This window comes from Mangifera indica, chromosome 5 (genome assembly GCF_011075055.1).
Source record: "Mangifera indica cultivar Alphonso chromosome 5, CATAS_Mindica_2.1, whole genome shotgun sequence".
Lineage (NCBI taxonomy): Eukaryota > Viridiplantae > Streptophyta > Magnoliopsida > Sapindales > Anacardiaceae > Mangifera > Mangifera indica.
In genome coordinates, this window is record NC_058141.1 from 1559063 (window position 1) to 1579112 (window position 20050).

Below are 20050 nucleotides of genomic sequence, written 5' to 3' on the forward strand. Positions count from 1 at the left end.
AGCATGATAGGGAATGTATTTGATGTTCAAATTAGTATTAGACCTGAACCAAACTGGCTTGACTAGATTCAAATTCTATTAGTTTGAATTTAAACCGAATTTGAGTTATAAGATTTGACATGTTTTGAAATCGAATCAAATTCAAATTAGAAAGAGTTCGATTCAGTTTGGCTTGTGAGTTATATATATGACTCAATTTGATTCGAGTTAGCTTATGATTCGATTCGAATTATATTAAATAATTATTAAACAATATCATTTTATCAATGAATCACAAATTCAAATAATGAATCTGAATTATATATTTAAGTCATAAATTTAAACTATAAATTTAAATTAAATTAAAACTAAATTTGAATTATCTTTAATATTAACTTAATAAACTTAAATCAGATTATTTTTTATTTGAGATAAGGGTTATTTGAGCTCAATTTAGTTTCTAAGCACCTCTAGCTCAAATTAAGAGGGCGAGAAGGGTTCGTGGAAATGACGGTGCGGGTGGGTGCACAGAACCGGGGCTAGAAAGAGGTGGGAGGTGCGGCGCATGATAGCAATCAGGGGGGAGGAGGATGAGGAAGTCAATGAGCGAACACGCGGGGAGAGAGAAGTTGGAAAGGAAGACAAAAAGTAGTGGGCGAGGGAAGGCGTTGACTTTCAGACAGAGAGAGAAAGAGAAAGAGAAGAAATAAAAATTAAGTCACTATAAACCAAAAGCATCTTTTCCTTTTTTACGATGATGCACATTTATCCTCCTCATAACTACCTTCAAATTAAATCCACTACTACAATCAATACTCGCACCTTACCACCGCGTCATTCCCAAAGCTCTTTTGTACCCTTGTAGGTTCGAGTTTGAATTAATCTTCGGCTCAAATCAAACTTTTTTAAAAGAATTAGATTTAAATTTAATTTAATTTAAATTTACATTAACTCAAGTTTAATTTGAATTGAAAGAAGTCAAACTTGAATATAAACTTGGAATCTATAGATTTAGAATCTCCGATATCTTTTTTAACTAGTTCGAATTTAGTTTGTTTGAGGGTGATGGAGTTCAAGTTCAATTACCATATCGAATCAATTACAATTCAAATCAATTTGACTTGGTATTATAACTGCGTAAAAAAATGATCAAAACGATATTATTTTAATGTATATTAATTAAAATAATATCGTTTTAATCAATTTAAATTGAATTTTCTAAGGTTATGAGCTTGCTAAGGCAAATATGGAATACCCCTTAAGATTGAGTTCTAGTTCAACAATATTAAACTCTTAAAATCAAGCTTAAGCTCGATTTGAATTTAACTTAATCTTTCATTTACCAACATCATCCCATTGAGCTCATCGTATTGGTAGTTCATCTTTTCTTTGATTATTTGTATAAATCAAATTTGATTTCAAACTAATTATTTTAAATTTGAATTGTGTTTGAGTTGAGTCTTATTTGAGTTAGCTCTTGCCTTTTCGCCAATTAATATTGAACCCGAAGACAAAATATTACTTCTAAAATATATAACCAACTCGGCACTTATAATTTTTTAAAATCTATAAATTATATTGACCCATGATTCTCTCATAAAAGAGTAATTAACATTTTTCCGCCTAAGGTTTGGACTTAAAACACTTTTTCACTTTCAGATGACATAAATAACCTTTTCCCAATTTTAAATATTTAATTAAATATTCAAATAATGTATTATTATGTGAATTAATAATTTTAGATAAACATAAAGTAACACTTAATTATATAATAATAAATTATTTAAATTTTTAATTGAGTACTTAAAAATAAGTGTATATAATATTAATAATTTGAATTATGTACACTTTTGACCTCCCCTTAAACTAATATAGATTCTGCTAGATTTAAGAAAAGTCAAACTCGAGTTCAGCTACAGACTAAGTCGAATTCAAATTGAGCTTAATATTGTAACCAAACCAAAATCAACTAAAATGATTAGTCAAAACGACATCGTTTTAATCGATTCTAATCTAACATTTTAAAATTTGATAACTTAACAAGTCAAGCATCTTCTAAGATCGCTTTGCCTAAACCAAGTTCATTTCAGGTTCGTTCGAATCGAATTATCAATCAAGTTTAAATCGATTTAAATTAGAGATATACATGATCCAATTTAGTGTCTTAAAACAAATTGAAAAAATTGTTTGGAAAATTTACCAAAAAAAACTAAACCATTTTGATTTCAAACAATCAAACCAAAACTAAAAAATACAGTTTGATCATATTTGAATAATTGTTTGAACTTATTAAAATAATTCACTATTAAATATATGTTATTTAATAAAATTATTTAAATTATAATTTTTAAGAATATAAAATAAATATGAAATACATATATATATACACATACACACACACACACAAAGTATATGTTAAAAAAGTGACATAATTAATATAAAAAATAAATTATCCATTTAATTGTTTATTAAAATTTTTTATCAAATATATAAATTTAAAAAATATAATTTATAGTTTGGTTTATTTTAAAAACCATTCAAATTATAATTTAAATTAAAAATTATTTTTTAAAAATTTATTTATTTAAATTATAATTTTTAAATAATTTAATTCGATTTTAAATATAAACTAAATTATATATATTCAAGATTTGTATTTACCTTACATACACTTGCAGTTCTATCGCGCGTGGTGGTCGTCAAAGCTGCTTAAATGTCAACTTCAGCCCTCGGATGTTGAAAGATATATATATATATATATATCGGATCAAGTGCAAGAATTTAAAATTATTTTATTTTGGTATTATGCGAGCAAAGCACTCAATTATCATATTAATTTTTGAGATTTTTAAAATAGAAAAAATATAAATTAATTAAAAATTATTCTATTTGTATTTTTGAAATAAGATTAGCAAAACACTCTAATTAAGTATTTTAAGTTCTTAATTACGTGTGTATAAATAATAATAATAAGGCCAATATACCGTTATTTAATTTTCAAACAAACGCAAGTCATAGTCTGGACGTGCAACCTAAAGACTAATAGTTAGTTAATATTTTTATACATAGATTCGGATTAAATCAAATTAAATTTTAAAAGAATTAATTTAAATTTAGTTTAAATTTAAAATAATCAATTTAAAATTAAGTTTAACTCATTTGAATCGATTATTTAGTGATATAAAAAATATATCTATCAATGAGATGAGTTTCAATACACTAAAGTTGACGAGACATAGAACTAAAGAATTATCTGTACAATCTGAGATGTTAATATGTGATTATTTACTTTTTTTTCAATCTTAAAATCACCTCATGACTTTTTATTTTATCAAATTATATGAATAAATTAATAAAATTTATTTTTATATAATACTTACTAATAAAATAAAAAGTCAATATACATAAATGAAAATTAAATATTGCCAAAAAATTGCAAAAATTCTATAGATTTGTTTTAGATTTTCATGCACAAATATCAGACATTAAATAAATGAATAAAATAATTATAATTAACATATAATCATTTTAAAAATATTATAAAAACCTCCAAAATTTTTAAAACTTTCATATATAGCATTATTGTATCATTATTTTCTTTAAAAGAGTGTATCAATTCATATTGGTAATATATATAGTATCATAAAATACTTATTATATCGTATAATACGTTCACTATATCGTATTAATTCAATATAATTTATTTTATATATAATTTTTTATTTATATCATATTGTATTATAAAATACTGATAACTATGAGTTTAACCAACCTGACATGAATCAAGCTATGAGTCAAAACCCTAATTGCTAATAAATGAAAGCATCACTAAAAATGAAAAAAAAAAAAAAAAAGATCTTTGAATCTTCACATGAACTCTATAAACAAATCTATGTAAGATTGACCATAAAATAAATAATATTTGCACGATTTTAATAATTTTGTCACAATACTTATGTGTTTTATTTTATTTATAAAAATATATTTAAAATATGTTGAAATTTAAGGTCAACTTTGGTGAATGTCTTTTTGTCTTATGAATAATTATTTTATAATTTAGTCAAAAGGCATCATATGGTTAAGGTTTTTGTTTTTGTTTTTTTTTTTAAATCTATTTGACTTAGGTGAATTTATAAAAAATTATTTTATTGAATAATATTGTATACTTTTTAAGCATATCTCATTTTTAAATATATTTTTGTGGATGGTTAGGAGTTTAGAAGTGCAAACTAAAACTCTATAATTATTAGGGTATGTTTGATTTGAGTAATATTTTATTATCAAAATTAAAAAATTATTTTAAAAATAGATTATCTAGAAGATTACTATATAAATTATTATTATATTTAATAAAAATTTATAAGTATAAATAATTATTGTGTTTGGTTAGAGTTAATAAAAAAATATTAATATATTATTTTACTTAAATGTCCTATAATTATTTTAAAATATTTTTTATATTACTTGTTATATTAATTAAAAATATGATTATTTTTGTCTAAAAAATTAATAATTAATGATACATTTATAATCAAATCGAAATTATATTAATAATTTTTTAATACTTAAAGTGAAACTGGTAATAAGATTACTACTTATATTATTTGTCACATCACTATTGGAAATAAAAAATTATCAAATTTTTTTATTAATTATAAATTAAATTAAATAAGGTAAATAATAAAAAAATAAATTATTAGGGTAATTTTTAATTACCCATAACCAAACCCCTTGAGTATTCAACAATAAAAGTGTAAAATAATGCATATCCTATGATGTGTCGAAATTAGTATGATACAACATATATATCATATGATATATTGATGAAATGATACCAGTGTATTTGAGAAATTTTATAATGTCAGAAATATTTGTGATATTTCATGTAATATTTCAATTATTTATTATTAAATTTAAAAAAAGATACATTTTATAATATAATACACAATACATGATATGAAAAATTAGAATTTCTTTATAAATATAATTTGTGCAACGTTAGCACTTACTTTTTTCGTCTTTAATAAATATAATTTGTTGGGTTTATTTGATGGTTCTTAAAGCTTCGCTGAGAAGGATGTAAATGTCATGTGTCCCTAAAGCTTAGCAGACGTCGCTTTGCTCTAACTTCATCGAAGAAAGAAATCAAAAAAAGAAGTGAAGCACATCGTCTTCTCCACTCAATGTGTGCATATTTTTTTCCATGGTTTTAAAATCTAGATTCGACTGGCCAATTCAGTTGGGACTCAATTCCCAACTTGATCTGGGCAAGATCAGACCCCTCGATTCAATCGAGAGTCAATGCCCAACTCGATCTGGGCAAGTTTCATTTAGGGAATATCAATTGTTGGGAACAGTCGCAAGACAAGTAAATCACCACACAACCACTTTTTTTTTTTATATATAAAATTAAAAAAAGACTGAAAAATTTTGCAATTATTAAGACTTAAATTCAAGTCCTCACTGTTACAAAATTGTTTTCACACATACAGTCGGGACAGCAGCATTAACTTAAGGAATGATTCCTTGTACATTCATGAAGTACGCGGCGATTGCTAGCAATATGAAGAATATAATGATCCACAAATTTAGTCCTGCCAAAACGATTAACAGAGCAAAATGAGTTTTGTTTTACATTCCATATGAGCTGCTCTAATTTGAAATGAAATGTAAGATTAACATAATGCCTTGGACATTCAAGCAGATGCAACATTGGGGATTAAAAAGGCTATATGTATTGTATGATACAATACGGATAAAAAACAATAAGATATTAGGGTATATCGAAAATTTATATGATACAGTGGATTTATAATATGATATGATACAAATCAATCTACTGTATCATACAATATAATATAGATTCGTCCGTATGAATAATTTTACCAAAACAAACAAATACACCCTTCCAGAGGAATGATAACATTGCAGGGGTGTATCTGAGAAATTTCAAATCTTCAAGGGTGTTTTGATTTTTTTTAAGATGATAATGTAATAATTAAAAATTTTTTTATCTAACATACAATACGAAGAATTAGGTTTTTGATAGACAACACAATACTTGATTGACTACCATTCTTGACACCATAACTAATGAAAAAATGTCAGTTCTCACAACTGTATATTGAGTAAGCAGCTCCGAGGCATGGGTTTGTAATGTGTATATAATGAGAATTCTATGGATACAACTTTAGAAGAAAGTGGGTTGACTAGAATCATGTTGAATCACAATATAACACACCGATAGGTTTACTAATTATGGTCCTTACTGAAGAAAAGGATGGATATTTGTTTCTTGTATTATGTGAGCACCGAAACAGTTTTATGGGGTTCAAGTCAGCAATTGACCTCTATGTAAGGTCTCTCAGATGTGTTGTGTAAATAATAGAAAACATGAATTGAGTTATTGAACTAACAGAACATGGAAGGGACATACCACTTTTCTTCTTGTCCTCGATTAGTGTCACTCTTGCACTTGAGTCCATAGATGCAGAAACTAAAGCCCTGTATTCAAACATCACATTCTTCCCTATCAATTTTACTTTAAGGGAATATAACTGCAATTTAAAATCTATTGTTATCTCCAAGATGAGCCCAAACCTCGAATCACCAGAGAATGCCAAAGCTGTCACAAAGCCAAGGTGTGCTTTTTTAACCACTGTATGGACCTGCATATTGCTTGAATTTATAATTGTAACATCTCCTTCTGTTCCTCTGCTTGACAACCAATCACAAGTTAAGAAGGGGATAGTTCTTATGATATTGCACACAAAATGTCTTCACACAGTTAAAGATAACAAAAGTCAGCAAGTTTATACATTGCAAGGAGCTTGCCATCTGCTGAAACATTAAAGGAATAAACAGACTCACGGACAACTCGCTTTGAGCGTATCCTCTTCCAGGAGGTAGTATTCCATGTCACAATACTTGCACCCTTGTCTACATAAAAATAAGTTCAAAGTGGCTAGGTCATAAAACTGTGAAGTGGATAAGAGCATTTCTAGCCAGAAAGAAGGCCCATGGCACCTGAATGCTGAAAATTTACCTGTTATTGCAGCAATGTAAAGTACATAATTCTGATCACTAGATGGAGAGAATCTACAGGAGGCAAAGATTTCATCCTGGATAAATTTTGAATTGGATGTGGTTAATTTGGAGCCCAGAATAAGCTCCAGTAAACAAAATAAACTAGAAGACTTTCCAAAAGAAGATTTTTTCTATTTTGCAAGTGTGAAGTAAACATAAGGTCATGATTAGCTTCTTGCTGTTTTTCTGACAGGTGCAATTTTAATCAAACAGAATTGTAAAGAACAATATACACCATGACACATTAGCACAATTTCAAACAGATCTGCTCAACATGAAGCATCTTCAATTCGTTGACCAAGATTGAAGTAGGCCACCAAAAGCTATGAAAACAGATACATTTATATGACTCATTACTTACTTTTTCATTTGGTAGGGAAGCCACAACAGACGCAGAGGTTACATCCCAAACCCTACCAGGGCCACGATTTCCCAAGGAGACAAGAAATTTTCCATCAGGGCTGCAAGAGAACCAAGCCAAATCATCAGCGGAACTAGTTAAACAACACCGAAGCGATCAATTCATTTTCTTTTCATTAAGCTAGCAGGTCAAGGCATCAACATTCTAATTCAATTCATCACTAGCACGAACCTGAAAGATAAATCCTTGACACAAGTGTGAGCTTCAGACTCATTAAAAACAATTTCCAAGCTAGGCCACTTTAAAACCTTTAATTTTCCATCCTGCACTGCATCAAAATCTAAGCATCATATACCATGCTATTTTGTTTAAAACAGACTACAATGTAGTCCTACTAATCATTCACCGCACCATAACTAAAGCCAAAACTACAGAATGCATTTACATAATCATTAAGATCCAGATAAGAAATATTGGGGGTTTCAATTAATATATGGGTATTTGTGTCTGTAGCATAGTTACAGGCAAAATCTTCCTTACTGTTCACAGATAGCAAAGGCAATATGGAACAACAGTGGAAATTTGAGTTAGAGATATTACAGTGCTCTTGGGCTTGTACCTACCTACCCTTTCGAGCAAAAAAGGGTGAAGCAATAAGCATAACCAAAACAATGAAAGAAAGAAAGAAAGAAAATGCCGAAAAGTCCTTGCCGCAATTGTGTTTTAAAAATGTAAGATCTCTACCTCACCGCCAGCAGCAAGAGTAGAGCCATCAGAGTCAAAGGCTAGTGCTAACTGCTGCCCAACATTGTCTAACGGGCTGAGCACTTTCTCTGACCCTTTTACACCCAATTTATGGACTTTATCACTCTTATCTTCACCCCACTCAAACAATCTGCAAAAGCAAAGTAATATAATGAATCGATTCTCTACTTGAGGCCTTAATATACTAGCAAAACCATAACAAAATAACAAGATGGAAACCTGTTTAACAGCAAACCCAGAAATGTAAATTTTAGAATGTCACTCCGGACTGTTGATATTATTATTCCATATCCAGTCAAATGGTGAAAGCAATTGCTGCAATTAAAAAAATAACAATAAAATGGAAAAACCTGCAACCCTTCTGCATTGCACAAATAATTCCATCTCCACGTGGATGAACTGCCATTCGATACGGTAAATCTGAACCAGTTTTAAACTTAGCCACCTGAACCAGAAGACAATAAAATCATCATAGGTCAATCAATAACCTAGTTCCTTTTCTCAGTTATGCCTATTATCAGAAAAAAATATTCAAAATATACTCGGAAAATATTTATTATGAAAAATAACATTAAAGAAATTATCATTCTCGTATTAACAACAAAATTAATGATAAAGAACAGCTGCAACATAATTAGACTTACAGGTTGACCGGAGAGGGAATTGGAGGCGAAATCGAAATGAGATAAGACGACAGCGTTCGGGATACCACTGTTGCCTTCGCCGCCACCTCCTACCAAAACGACGCAGTAGTGATTTTTGGATGTTGCGTCAGATTTGTCGGCGGCGGGACCTTCGTCTTCGTTTCCATCTCGATCTTCTCCTTGTTCTTCTCGTTTTTGTTCTAGCGATTCGAGCTTCGATCTAATGAGAGTGAACGGAACCCAGGCGGCTCCGTAAAACGGCACGCCGTATTTCTGTAATGCCTGCGATTCCATGACTCTTCTTCTTGTCCTTTGTCGCTCTCTCTAATCTAAAATATGCTTCAGAGGGTAAGAAAATTATTTAGAGAAACTGTCATTTACCACCCTCATGTTTTTAAAAGTTCTATATGCTAAAGATGTTGGCAGATGTAATTTGTCCTTTTGGGAAATTTTAATGTATAGTGCAATTGTTTTTGTGTGTTCGTTCAACATGCCTAGTTTGGGAAACTATCAAAAAGACAAAACCTTCCCTCAAATTTGGACACAATTTGAATTAGAATCGTACCTAAAATATTCAATATAAACATAACCTATTTTATAAACGAATTAACATGATATAACCTATTAATATGTTCTAAAAACAGAGCAAATCGCATAATAAGTTATAATACAACTAGTTCACTTGTTTAACATGTTCGATTTAATTTGAAATAAAACAATATATTTAACACGTTTTTCATTTATACATGAATTAAATTAACTCGACCCAAATCGTATTAATATAAAACAACACAAAATTTATATACAAATCATGTTCAAGTTATGAAAAATCAATCTGAACACAATCGATCTCACAAATGAATTGACACAAACATTCCTCCAATCATTTACATCGTGATACTTTTATATATGAATTTTGGGCACATAAACATATTTCACATTTTAATCAATCATGTAACATGTTTTCTCCAATTTTTTATCTTTGAAAATGAGAAAACAGTTGTGTAAGAGAGAATATTGAAATATTTCTGCGCACAAATCCTCTTCCTTCGCTGGCAACATTAAGCTTCGAGAATCAATGAATAGAACAATAAAAAGTAAAGATTTTAAACAGTGTATGAACATGGCAAAAAATGAATATATTCTTCTGGGTTCCAGCAGTTTGTGGTAGACCCAATTGGGGAGAATCAAATCATCTGTTCTTAGTCCATATTGTCACGACCCGTTAGTTTCAAGCAAGGCAAACGGCAATCTCTGGGAGCGAGCAATTGGTCTGTGACAATATTCACCATCTCCATATCATATCAATCAATATCACATTAAGATCGGATAAAAAAAAAAAAAAGGTTTCCGTCATAAGGGTAAAATCAGTAAGTTACGTCAACAATGTCTACAACCGCGTATCAGGAGAGAGTTCAATACTTCAGAATCGTGGTTCATTGAAAACAAAATATCAAAACAGCTCAAATGTGAAAGGGTCTTATTTCAACACCGTTGGATGGTATCCATCTGGAATGTAGCATCTGTAGTAGCCCTTCCTCTCCATCTGCAAATCCTCTCCACGTTTAAGTTCTCGCATGTTCGAGTGTCCAACCGCTGGAGTCTTGATTTTTGTAAATGGTTTGAGCACATTTAAGAAGTTTCTCCTTCGAGCTGCATCCAGACTGGGTCAAAAGCAATGACCAAAATCAGAACACCAGCTAAGATAAGTCCATTCCATTAATGAATTTATGGATTATATAACATAATCACAGGATTAACTCAAAAGATCACATTGCTGCTAAACACTCTGAATTGTACATCTTATAACAACAAAACAACGAGTTGAAATGTATCTATCAACTCTGTGACATTTCCAACCAGGCCTCTATTTGTTCCGTCACTATGGCATTCCCCCAATCCATCAAGGTAATTTCCTCATCTACTTACTTGGATACGGTATCATCTTGGTCCGTCCACATCCTATGTGTATGTCATAGCTTTCTCTCCTGAGTCTTCATATCTCTCATGCCTTGGAATGATGTGAACAAATGGTTCATCAGGACCATTGGTAAAGGCCAGAAGTACAGTCTCCGACACATGGGATTGAGATTTTTGGAAGCCCCCAGAAAAAAAAGTCGGAGAAGATAATCTTCACTTTAAATGAACTATAATTATCTACAAACATTAATTGAAGTACATGAACAAACTGTATCATATAAATAAAAAGTAACTCCTTCAAGAGTATGAAATTTGAGGTCATGCATATTATCTTACCTGTTCAAGAATAAACTGTATCAAAGCCTCAACTTTCAGAACCCTTTGCACAATACCTTGAACAATTGGAAAATGAGGGTCATCCCAGTAGTATCCCACCCATCAACCTTTACATTTTGAACAAACCAGAGATGCTCATGCTTACTGAGATATGTATAGATCATATTCAACAGGCTAAACTCATAAATGTGAACCTTCATTACCCCCATATCCTCTTGAATTCTATGGTATTGAGCATTATGATCATGATACTCACTAGAACGAAGAACATGTGTTACTCCTTTAGCATCAACAAAAAGACATGTAAAATCATATGTTGGGTATAACTTGTACTTAGACCCAATTTGATGATGGGGAAGTGGATTACAATGATAACAGACTGGATCTTGAAGAGATTTGTTAGGGTCTTGCATGTCTAACTACCCCTGAAGACAGCACTGCACACACCTTTCAGATCCCAAAATCATTTCTCTCCACAATGTCATATTCTCCTCAACACTGTTGCTCCTACATTTTAATTCAATCCCATCCATTTTTATTTTCTGCATTTGCTCACATGCTGTACCATCAACAGAAGCCTTGCCCTGTCGAATAAAATTCTCAGCTATTGCCATCAAATTTGGGAAATAATCTAAGTGCAGATAATTCCTTCATACTTGATTCCCAATGTCACAATGTCTTTCAAAAGATTGTCAACAAATTCGATGCTTTCTTTAGCAGGGTTTGTATCATCAAAACACACGATCAGCTGACCTTGGTACCTCTGGGCAAAATACTGATTCAATAATGCTCCTTTTGAGTGCCCAATGTAAAGATAACCACTTGGCTCTGGTGCAAATCGCTAACACACCTTGCCGATTTCAGCATCAGGAAAGTCTACTTCAAAAGACCAACGGTTGCCTGCTTTTCCCTTTCCAGATACATCTGCATTCAAACTTTTTGACTGTTGGAAACCCTGTTGGTCTATTAATTTGGCTGCCACTGGCTTTTCCTACTCCTCTCTTACCAACATACATTGCTGTGATTTCATTCAAGAAGTCTCTATATTCCGCAAATACCAACTTTAATCAATGTACAAGGTTATATTCAGTAGGTTGTATTGAACCAATATTCAGCCTAGGAGCTCTATAGATCAGGGAACTCAAAAGCCTTCCAAACCTGAAACCCCTATAGGTGGAGTGGAGTGAACTGTCTACAGACAAGTAATAAACTGTCTACAGAGAAGCTATAAAGAAAAGAACATGGTGGATCGACATCATTTTTGCCTAAAGCTATTATGTTTTACTCCATGAATAAGTTGCCTCTGTAAGTTGTATTTACAGGCTCTTAACTCTTAAGTCTAAAACAATAAAGAAAACCAAACTAGTATAACATAATGAAATCTAAACTAAAATTAATTCCTATGTAGATAAAGAAAATAAAGAAGAAATAAGAAATCTTATAATAATGAATAGTTAGGGAAATTTGGGATATTAATAAGACGAAAATAGGTATGCCTAATAATTATGGGAAAATAGGAATCTTAAGGGATAGATCTATTAGGTAATATAAAATCTTATTTTAATTAGCCATCCTAATATTTAAACACACATGAAATATATTTATTCTAATCTCTTAGTTAAATGACAAATTAGTAAGAATGATATAATTGATGGTATTTAAAACTTATAATGGATGACTTATAAATTCTTTCTCTTATTTAGGTTCGTCTCATGTTTTAAGTTTTAAAAAAAAAAAATTATAACCCCTTCATTAATTTTCCCTCTAATTCTCTACAAATAACCCACCTAATATCTAAAACATTTTGTTTTAATTTGAATCAATTTTCAAGAAAACAAAAATAAAATATTCATATATTTGAATAACAAGAAGAAAAAAATAGATTTGAGATTTTCTTTACTTAAAAAGTATTGTATTTTTTTTCATCTACTGATTTATTAGGAATTTAATTTTCTTACTGAGTGATGTTGTTTAAACCCCAATTTTTTCCTATGAGGCCCCCACTCATTTAGAGAGAGGGTAAAAATGTAGTTGAGATTCATATATATCACATTTATATTATTTGGGAGGAAAACTTACCCATTAGAGAAGTGGAAAGTAGGAGCAGAGCCAGAAGCATTAGACAGTAAAGCGATGCCGGCAAGCTTTGCAGCAGCCGTAACAAATGGCAGAAGGCTATCAGCTACAAATGATAACTGCTTGACCTCCACAATCCTCACCTGCCATGCAATTCTTCCATAATCAACACTAACAATTATTAAAGTGAAAAATTAATCAACTATAGAAGAAGAAAAGAAAAAGCATATACATATTGTTATTGCTACTAGGAAATACAATCTCCAACAGGAAAACAAAATACAGCTTATAGAAAAATAAGATGCATCCCAAACTACCAAAGTTGGAATTAAAATTTCAAAATCAAGTTAAGATTAGGATTACAAGTATTAAATTTACTTTTTTTGAGGAAGTGAATATGAAATTAAGCTCCCAAATTTTACACCATTACCACAAGATGGAACCTTATTAAGACTCGACTGTCATCCAACTCGTTGACGTTTCATCGTCGGAGGATGAATGATTTGAGGATTCTCTTGATGAATCCACTTTGACTGATTTCCTAATGGGTAAACATTCTCAGCGTAAACCGCTTTGCAAGTTGCGTTTGTGTAGAATGGATGCACCCATTGATAGCAATCGGGTAGATTCATCACTCGTGCAATGGCTACTACATGTGTACAAGGAATCTGAGAAAGCTGAAATTTTTGACATGAGCATGTCCGCTCTAGTAAGTCAACCAAATCAGTTTTTTGCTTGCCACCAATGACCTCATACTTATGGTCACTAATTGATTTAACAATCATGTTTGTAGATTTTCGAACATGTCTCGCTATCTTATCTTCTGCCCAAGGGGTTAGCAGAGTAGTACATTCATCTGTACATTTGATGGAATTATGATTAGTCAATATCAAATTTAACAATGAAAACTAATGTAATTGTAGTTTTAGGTTAGTTTCAGTTCTTACCTGCAACACTACGCCTTGTGTAAAACCATTTCTGTATATTTTGCCTAATTAATTCTGCAAGCAAAGTTATTGGCAAACCACAAACTCCCTTTACAAATGCATTAAAGGAGCCCATAATGTTGCTTGCCATGATATTATATCTATGTCTAGGAAAATGCGCACGTGCCCATCTATGGAAGCCAATGTTTGTTAGGTACATAGCTGCATCTGGATTCACGTTAAAAATTATTCTCATTATATCTTGAAAATCAGACTGGCAATATGTCTTTGCAGCTTTCCAATATAAACCCTCAATCGCTTTCGTTTTCTTGTACTCGGAACGTATATGAGCTTTCAAATGTATGCAACAACAACCATGGTTTGCTTTAGGGAATACGTTTGCAACAGCAGTAATAATGGCAGGATGTCGATCCGAAATAATGGACAACTTATTCACACTACCTATGCAATCTCGTATTTTGCTCATGAAAAAAGTCCAAGACTCTATTTCTTCTTTACCTCCAACCCCGAAAGCCAAAGGATAAACTTGGTTGTTCCCATCTTTTCCTACTGCAATATAAAGTGTTTCGAGATATTTACTCTTCAAGAATGCAGCATCAACACAAATGACTGGACGAATGTGATCTCGGAACACTCTTACACAACACCCCAACGCCATGAAGAAGAACTTAAACCGATTTGCTCCATCAGTCTCAATATGTGTCACAGTCCCAGGGTTATGCAACTCTAAGTTGTAGCAGTACTTCGGTAACAACATAAATGACTCTTCCAATGAACTTCTCAAATCATTTAATGCCCAATTTTTGGCTTGCCATGCCTGTGCATAGAAAATATCAATCTTGTACCTCTTTGCCATATCAGTTATAATTTTCTTTGGCTTGTATATGCAATCCATCCTATGATGTGACATTCTTTGATCCCTGGGACAATTGTGCCCATTATCTAAACGTTGAAGCTGAAAACACTCACAACCCTCTAGCTTTGTTGCCCTTACCCGCCATTGACATTGTTCATAAAGACATTTGACTTCCCATCGACATTTAGTTGACCTTATCACTTTGTATTGGAACCCAGTCTCTAAAGCATGTCTCCTAAATGCATCTTGCATTACATCTTTATTCTGAAAGATTTCCATAACTCGAAAAACTCTCTCACCTCTTGTCACACCATCTCTAATATTCGAAGTTTGAAGGTTCAAAGTTGAGTCATGGATTGGTTGCTTCGATTTGTCAACTAATTGAGGTACATCATTCACTGTCTTCATTGTCACATGCGGACCACAATAGTGTTCTTCTTGAAAATTATTCGAAGGTCTAGTAGTTGATGCTTTAGAAACAAATGTTGGTGATGCTCTTCTTGTCTTTGGAGTAGCCGTCAGATAAAGAGAAACCATTTGTGTCATCTTTTTCGATAAGGCAATAACACAGGCGATATCATCATCATCCTCAATTTTGTATGGCATCCCATTGATGGAATATTCACTCTTCATGGTAATCTGTATGCAATTACAACCACGATCTATACATAAACGAGAGCTCAATAACTCCACCAATTCTTGATATGTCATTTCTGGTTGGATAATCACCATTTTTTGTTTTCCCCCAGCATATGTCATAGTGTTGTCTTTTGTCGAGGTCCATTGCCCTCCGTACCCAACCATGACAACAACATCTGACATTTTAATTAATCCTGCAATGGTAAATTAACTATATAAAAATTACTAAGAAGATAAACTAAAAATACATAACACTAAGTGCACATTTTCATTTTACCCTATCATGGAAAGTATTAAAAAAACTATATGTAAAATATCAAATAATGCCCTATAATGTAAAATAATTGAAAAAAATCATAATAAAAGTGTAAAATAACATATTAGTCTAATAAGCGAAAATACACTTACTAGAGACAAGCATGTCAAGTCACATTTTTTTTTTTTTTTTACTACTTCCATAACATATTCCCTTATATTCATATCAATCGTTCAAACAAACTAAGACATTAAATATCGATTTTCACACCTGAATTTAATGATGTTTCTTGATTTATTTTGTGTTTTTGAGTTGCTACCAACTTTATCACTATTTGAGTTGTTTGGTTATATTCGTATAACCTTTGGAGTGTTGGCTAATTTCATATTCACCGCCTCATATATGACTATTTAATTAACTGACCTAGGGTTAATATTCTAACAAAAACCAGTAATGAAAATCATAGAACACAAAAATGACAAATAGAAGCAGCCGCCCTAAACACACTGAAGATTTGATAAAAAGGTATATATAGATATTGAAAAGCAACAGGTACGTGGTGGATTCTTGTATTCCAGGTAGCGTTTTTGTTCCCACGATGTAGATGTAAATGCGAATCCAAAGCTAAAGCCCAAAGTATTAGACTCGCCATATTAGACTCAGTAAAGCCAGTTGATTCACAGTTAAAGAAACATTGACCCCCAAAACCCAATCGAATGTAAGAATCAAAAGGCGAGCCCAAAAGAAAACCCTAAACTCCAAGCTATTAATAATCTATGCTGATTAAAATTCCAATGTCACTTAGTTGAAAAAGAGAGTGAGAAGTAATCCAAAACCCGACGAGTTTGTGTACTTACAAGATGATGAGGATTTACGTGTGAAGAAAAGGCGGCTAAAAATCGATGCAGTTTGAATGGCGTTGCGGCTGAGAAAATGGCTAAAGCTGTAATCGAGTGGCTTCTGGGTTTCGTTGGCTAAGGCAGCAGCTCTACCTGCAAGAAGAGAAGTTTCTAGTAGGATTTTTACATTTGTCAGAAGGCTGTTAAGATACAAAGGGTACCAAAGTAATTTAAAGAGAAAATATTATATTAAAAAGAAAAAAACAATAATATCCCAATGAAATTCAAATAAAATCCCAAATAGTGAATTCGAGTTTTGAGTTTATTCGAATGAATCATAAGTAATGTTAGAAGTTTAATTAGAAAAATCTTGATTTTTTATCAAAAATTGTTTGTCTTTGTCCAATTGAATATAATTGTGTTTACGGACAAAATCTAGTATTTAATAATCTTTAACACCTCTTTTCTAAATAAGGTTAGAAATGATTTGAACTACAAGAGCTTAAATTCGAATCTAAATTAAAGTAGCTCATTCAAGTCTAACGATTGGACTTACTTTTATAAACGATCAAATTTAAATTGATTTAAATATTCAAGTTTTAATCTATTTAGATTTAATCTAAAATAAAGTTTTTTTTAGACAAATTCATACTACAACTCATTGATCCCAAGCCTCTTTTAAATTAACTCTTTTCAAATCAAAATTGATTTTGAGTTAAACGTATTTTAGGCTTGGTGTAGTTCAAGTCCCAAATTAAATTATTAACTCTAATTTGTTATCCCTTTTTAATATAATGTTTTACCTTCATGATATAAATTCAATATATAAACTTAATCATGTCAAAAAGGTCAGATAGTCCTGTGACATAGCCTAACCCTCTTAATTTTGGCATGGGCACGTTAAATTGCCGATTGTATCAAGGTCCTAAGGCCGACCTATGGGCCAACTAGACACCATCCATGAAAAAAAAAATTAAAATATATAAATTTAAAAAAAGTAATTTAAAATTAATAAAAATAATGACGGATTGACCCGCTAAAGACTCATGAAGGCATAACTTAAAAGGGTTTTGAGTTTTGTCATGTCATGGGCCAACACAAACCACTATTTAATAGATCATGCCCTGACATGACCTACAAACAAAACAGGTTATACCGAAAATAGTGTAGCACAACCCAATACAGTCCAATTAAAATTGGGTTTGAAATAGTCAATCTGAGAAACTTATTGGGCTGGGCTAGTACCAATAAGGTGATAACGGCTGCTATTAGCCCGTTAACTGCTATAGACGGTGTACATACACATTCAACAAGTTTAACATTTCATCTACTCGAATGTTGCTCTAATCCCCCATAAAATAATAATGCCATTTCGCGTATATTCCAAATTTTTTTGTATGAACTTGGAAATCTATGATCGTGACAAATTTATAAATTAGAATTCGAAATTTTTAACTTTAAAATTTTGACTTAATTTAGACAAGCTAAGAGCGAGATTGAGAGAATTAAGTACGACTCTCAATTTAAGTTTGAGTTTTTTGTTGTTTAATTCAATTTGAGTATTTCATCAATAAACATTTAAAAGTTTAAAATCTTATATTTATATTCGTAAATATTATTTACTGGCTTTGAATGTAAAAATAATTGATAAATATATAAGTTATAGGAGTTGATTATAATTTTTTTAGCCAAACTTAAATCAATCGTTTATATGTCATGCCAAACAATATTTAGCTTAACTCAATTATAACCCACTCAGATGCGATCCAAGTTGGATTGAGCTTGAAACATGGTTTGTCTCAACTCAAAATCCTTTCACATCATTGATGATTATTCTTTTTTATATTTTTCTTTGATAATTCTCCTAAATTTGAATGATTATTCATCTTCTCTGACATTTTTCTTATTCTATTAAACCATTCAAATGAATTGAGCTTAATTTTTCTAGATTTAATTCAAACTTAAGTTAAATCTTATTCAATCTTAACTCAGTTCATATTCACAAAACTATTTGATCATAAAAAATCTAGGGTTGGAATTTGCTTTCAAAAATTTATGTTAAAAATATTTATCATTAATGGGTTGCCCGAATATCGTGCCAGAGAATTTGGCCTAAATTTCTAAATTACTGGCCCCAATTATTGAGCCGGGTCCAATTTCTTCTCTTAAACCGTACGAATCTAGTATTTAATAATCTTTAACATTTCTCTCCTAAATAGAGTTGGAAATGATTTGAATCATAAGAGCTTAAATTCTAGTTTAAATCAAAAAAGCTCATTCAAGTCTAACAATTGGGCTCATTTTTATAAACAAATCAAGTTTAAATAGATTTAAACATTCAAATTCTAACTGATTTGGATTTAATCTAAAATTAAGTTTTTTAAGGCAAATTCAAACTGTTACTCATTGATCCCGAGCCTCTTTTGAATTAACTCTTTTCAAATCAAGATTGATTTTGAGTTGAACCTATTTTAGGCTAGATGTAGTTCAAGTCCCAAATTAAATTACTAACTCTAATTTATTATCCCTTTTTAATATAATGTTTTATCTTTATAATGTAAATTCAATATATAAACTTGATCATGTCAAAAAGGTGAGACTGTCCCATGACATAGCCTAACCCCCTCAACTTTGGCACAACCATGCAAAATTGCAGGTTTTATCGAGGTCTTAAGGGTCAACCCATGGGGCAACTAGACATGATTCATGAAAAAACAATAAAATATACAAATTAAAAAAATAATTTAAAATTAATAAAAATAACGGTGAGTTGACAAGTTAAAGGCTCATGAAGGCATGATTTAAGGGGTCTTGGGTCTTACAATATCATGGGTTTTGACACAAACTATCATTTAATAGATTACGGCCTGACATAACCTATGAACATGACAGGTCATATTGAAACTTGGCAGTTCTTATTATCAGTTAATGTTCGTATCATGTTAGTTTAAATTTTGTGTCATAGACCTTCAATTCTAACATAATCTGAATTAAAATCGTATTGAAATTTTTAACTCTAACCTAAATTTTTAATATTCGAATTGACCCAACACGACCCAAATTGACCCCAAGATTACTTACTATTTTCACTTTTCAAAATGTTTTTATTGTTTTAATTTCGTCACCAAATTATCCCAACATGCTATTAATAATACATATCATATAACATTTTATTTTATTGACAAATGGTCAAAAAATTTACATATTAAGACTTTTAAAATACGTCAATATTCTGACTATCCAAATTAAATTCTTACTATCTAATAATAAAATAAAATATTAAAAAAATAAAAAATAATATAAGTAATTATAATTATGCAAAGATACAATTATATGCAATTTATAA

At 30.9% G+C, this 20050-nt stretch overlaps 2 protein-coding genes and 1 pseudogene across 9 annotated transcripts; all 3 read right to left on the reverse strand.

Annotated features, from left to right (window-relative positions):
* Positions 1-5352: 5352 nt before the first annotated feature.
* Positions 5353-9283, reverse strand: LOC123215579 (SEC12-like protein 2). Its single transcript, XM_044635737.1, has 10 exons — positions 8836-9283; positions 8542-8636; positions 8171-8321; positions 7658-7749; positions 7427-7526; positions 7025-7100; positions 6798-6918; positions 6580-6693; positions 6416-6483; positions 5353-5573 (listed from the first exon to the last, which is right to left on the reverse strand). The coding sequence occupies exons 1-10, from the start codon at positions 9127-9129 to the stop codon at positions 5491-5493; spliced, it is 1194 nt and encodes a 397-aa protein (XP_044491672.1). The 5' UTR covers positions 9130-9283; the 3' UTR covers positions 5353-5490.
* An 885-nt stretch (positions 9284-10168) lies between these two features.
* On the reverse strand, positions 10169-16889 carry LOC123216964. 8 transcript variants are annotated; one of them, XM_044637679.1, is made up of 7 exons: positions 16723-16889; positions 14115-15803; positions 13611-14023; positions 13171-13310; positions 11092-12258; positions 10765-10992; positions 10169-10499 (listed from the first exon to the last, which is right to left on the reverse strand). In XM_044637679.1, the coding sequence occupies exons 2-3, from the start codon at positions 15790-15792 to the stop codon at positions 13629-13631; spliced, it is 2073 nt and encodes a 690-aa protein (XP_044493614.1). In that variant the 5' UTR covers positions 15793-15803; positions 16723-16889; the 3' UTR covers positions 10169-10499; positions 10765-10992; positions 11092-12258; positions 13171-13310; positions 13611-13628. The 8 variants fall into 8 exon arrangements, with proteins under 8 accessions (XP_044493614.1, XP_044493611.1, XP_044493610.1 ...); XM_044637676.1 differs by having other exon boundaries at positions 11092-12249; positions 13598-14023; XM_044637675.1 differs by having other exon boundaries at positions 13598-14023.
* On the reverse strand, positions 10316-13594 carry LOC123217633 (annotated as a pseudogene).
* Positions 16890-20050: the final 3161 nt, after the last annotated feature.

What these genes read in the sequence shown, in the direction of transcription:
- LOC123216964 (XM_044637679.1), bottom strand. Translation starts at nt 15,792, where the DNA reads ATGTCAGATGTTGTTGTCATGGTTGGGTACGGAGGGCAATGGACCTCG. An exon ending in CACAAGGCGTAGTGTTGCAG is followed by an intron (nt 14,024 to 14,114) that starts GTAAGAACTGAA and finishes TCAAATGTACAG; the next exon opens with ATGAATGTACTACTCTGCTA.
- LOC123215579 (XM_044635737.1), bottom strand. Translation starts at nt 9,129, where the DNA reads ATGGAATCGCAGGCATTACAGAAATACGGCGTGCCGTTTTACGGAGCC. An exon ending in GCAATGCAGAAGGGTTGCAG is followed by an intron (nt 8,322 to 8,541) that starts GTTTTTCCATTT and finishes TTGCTTTTGCAG; the next exon opens with ATTGTTTGAGTGGGGTGAAG. An exon ending in GATGGCAAGCTCCTTGCAAT is followed by an intron (nt 6,694 to 6,797) that starts GTATAAACTTGC and finishes GTTGTCAAGCAG; the next exon opens with AGGAACAGAAGGAGATGTTA.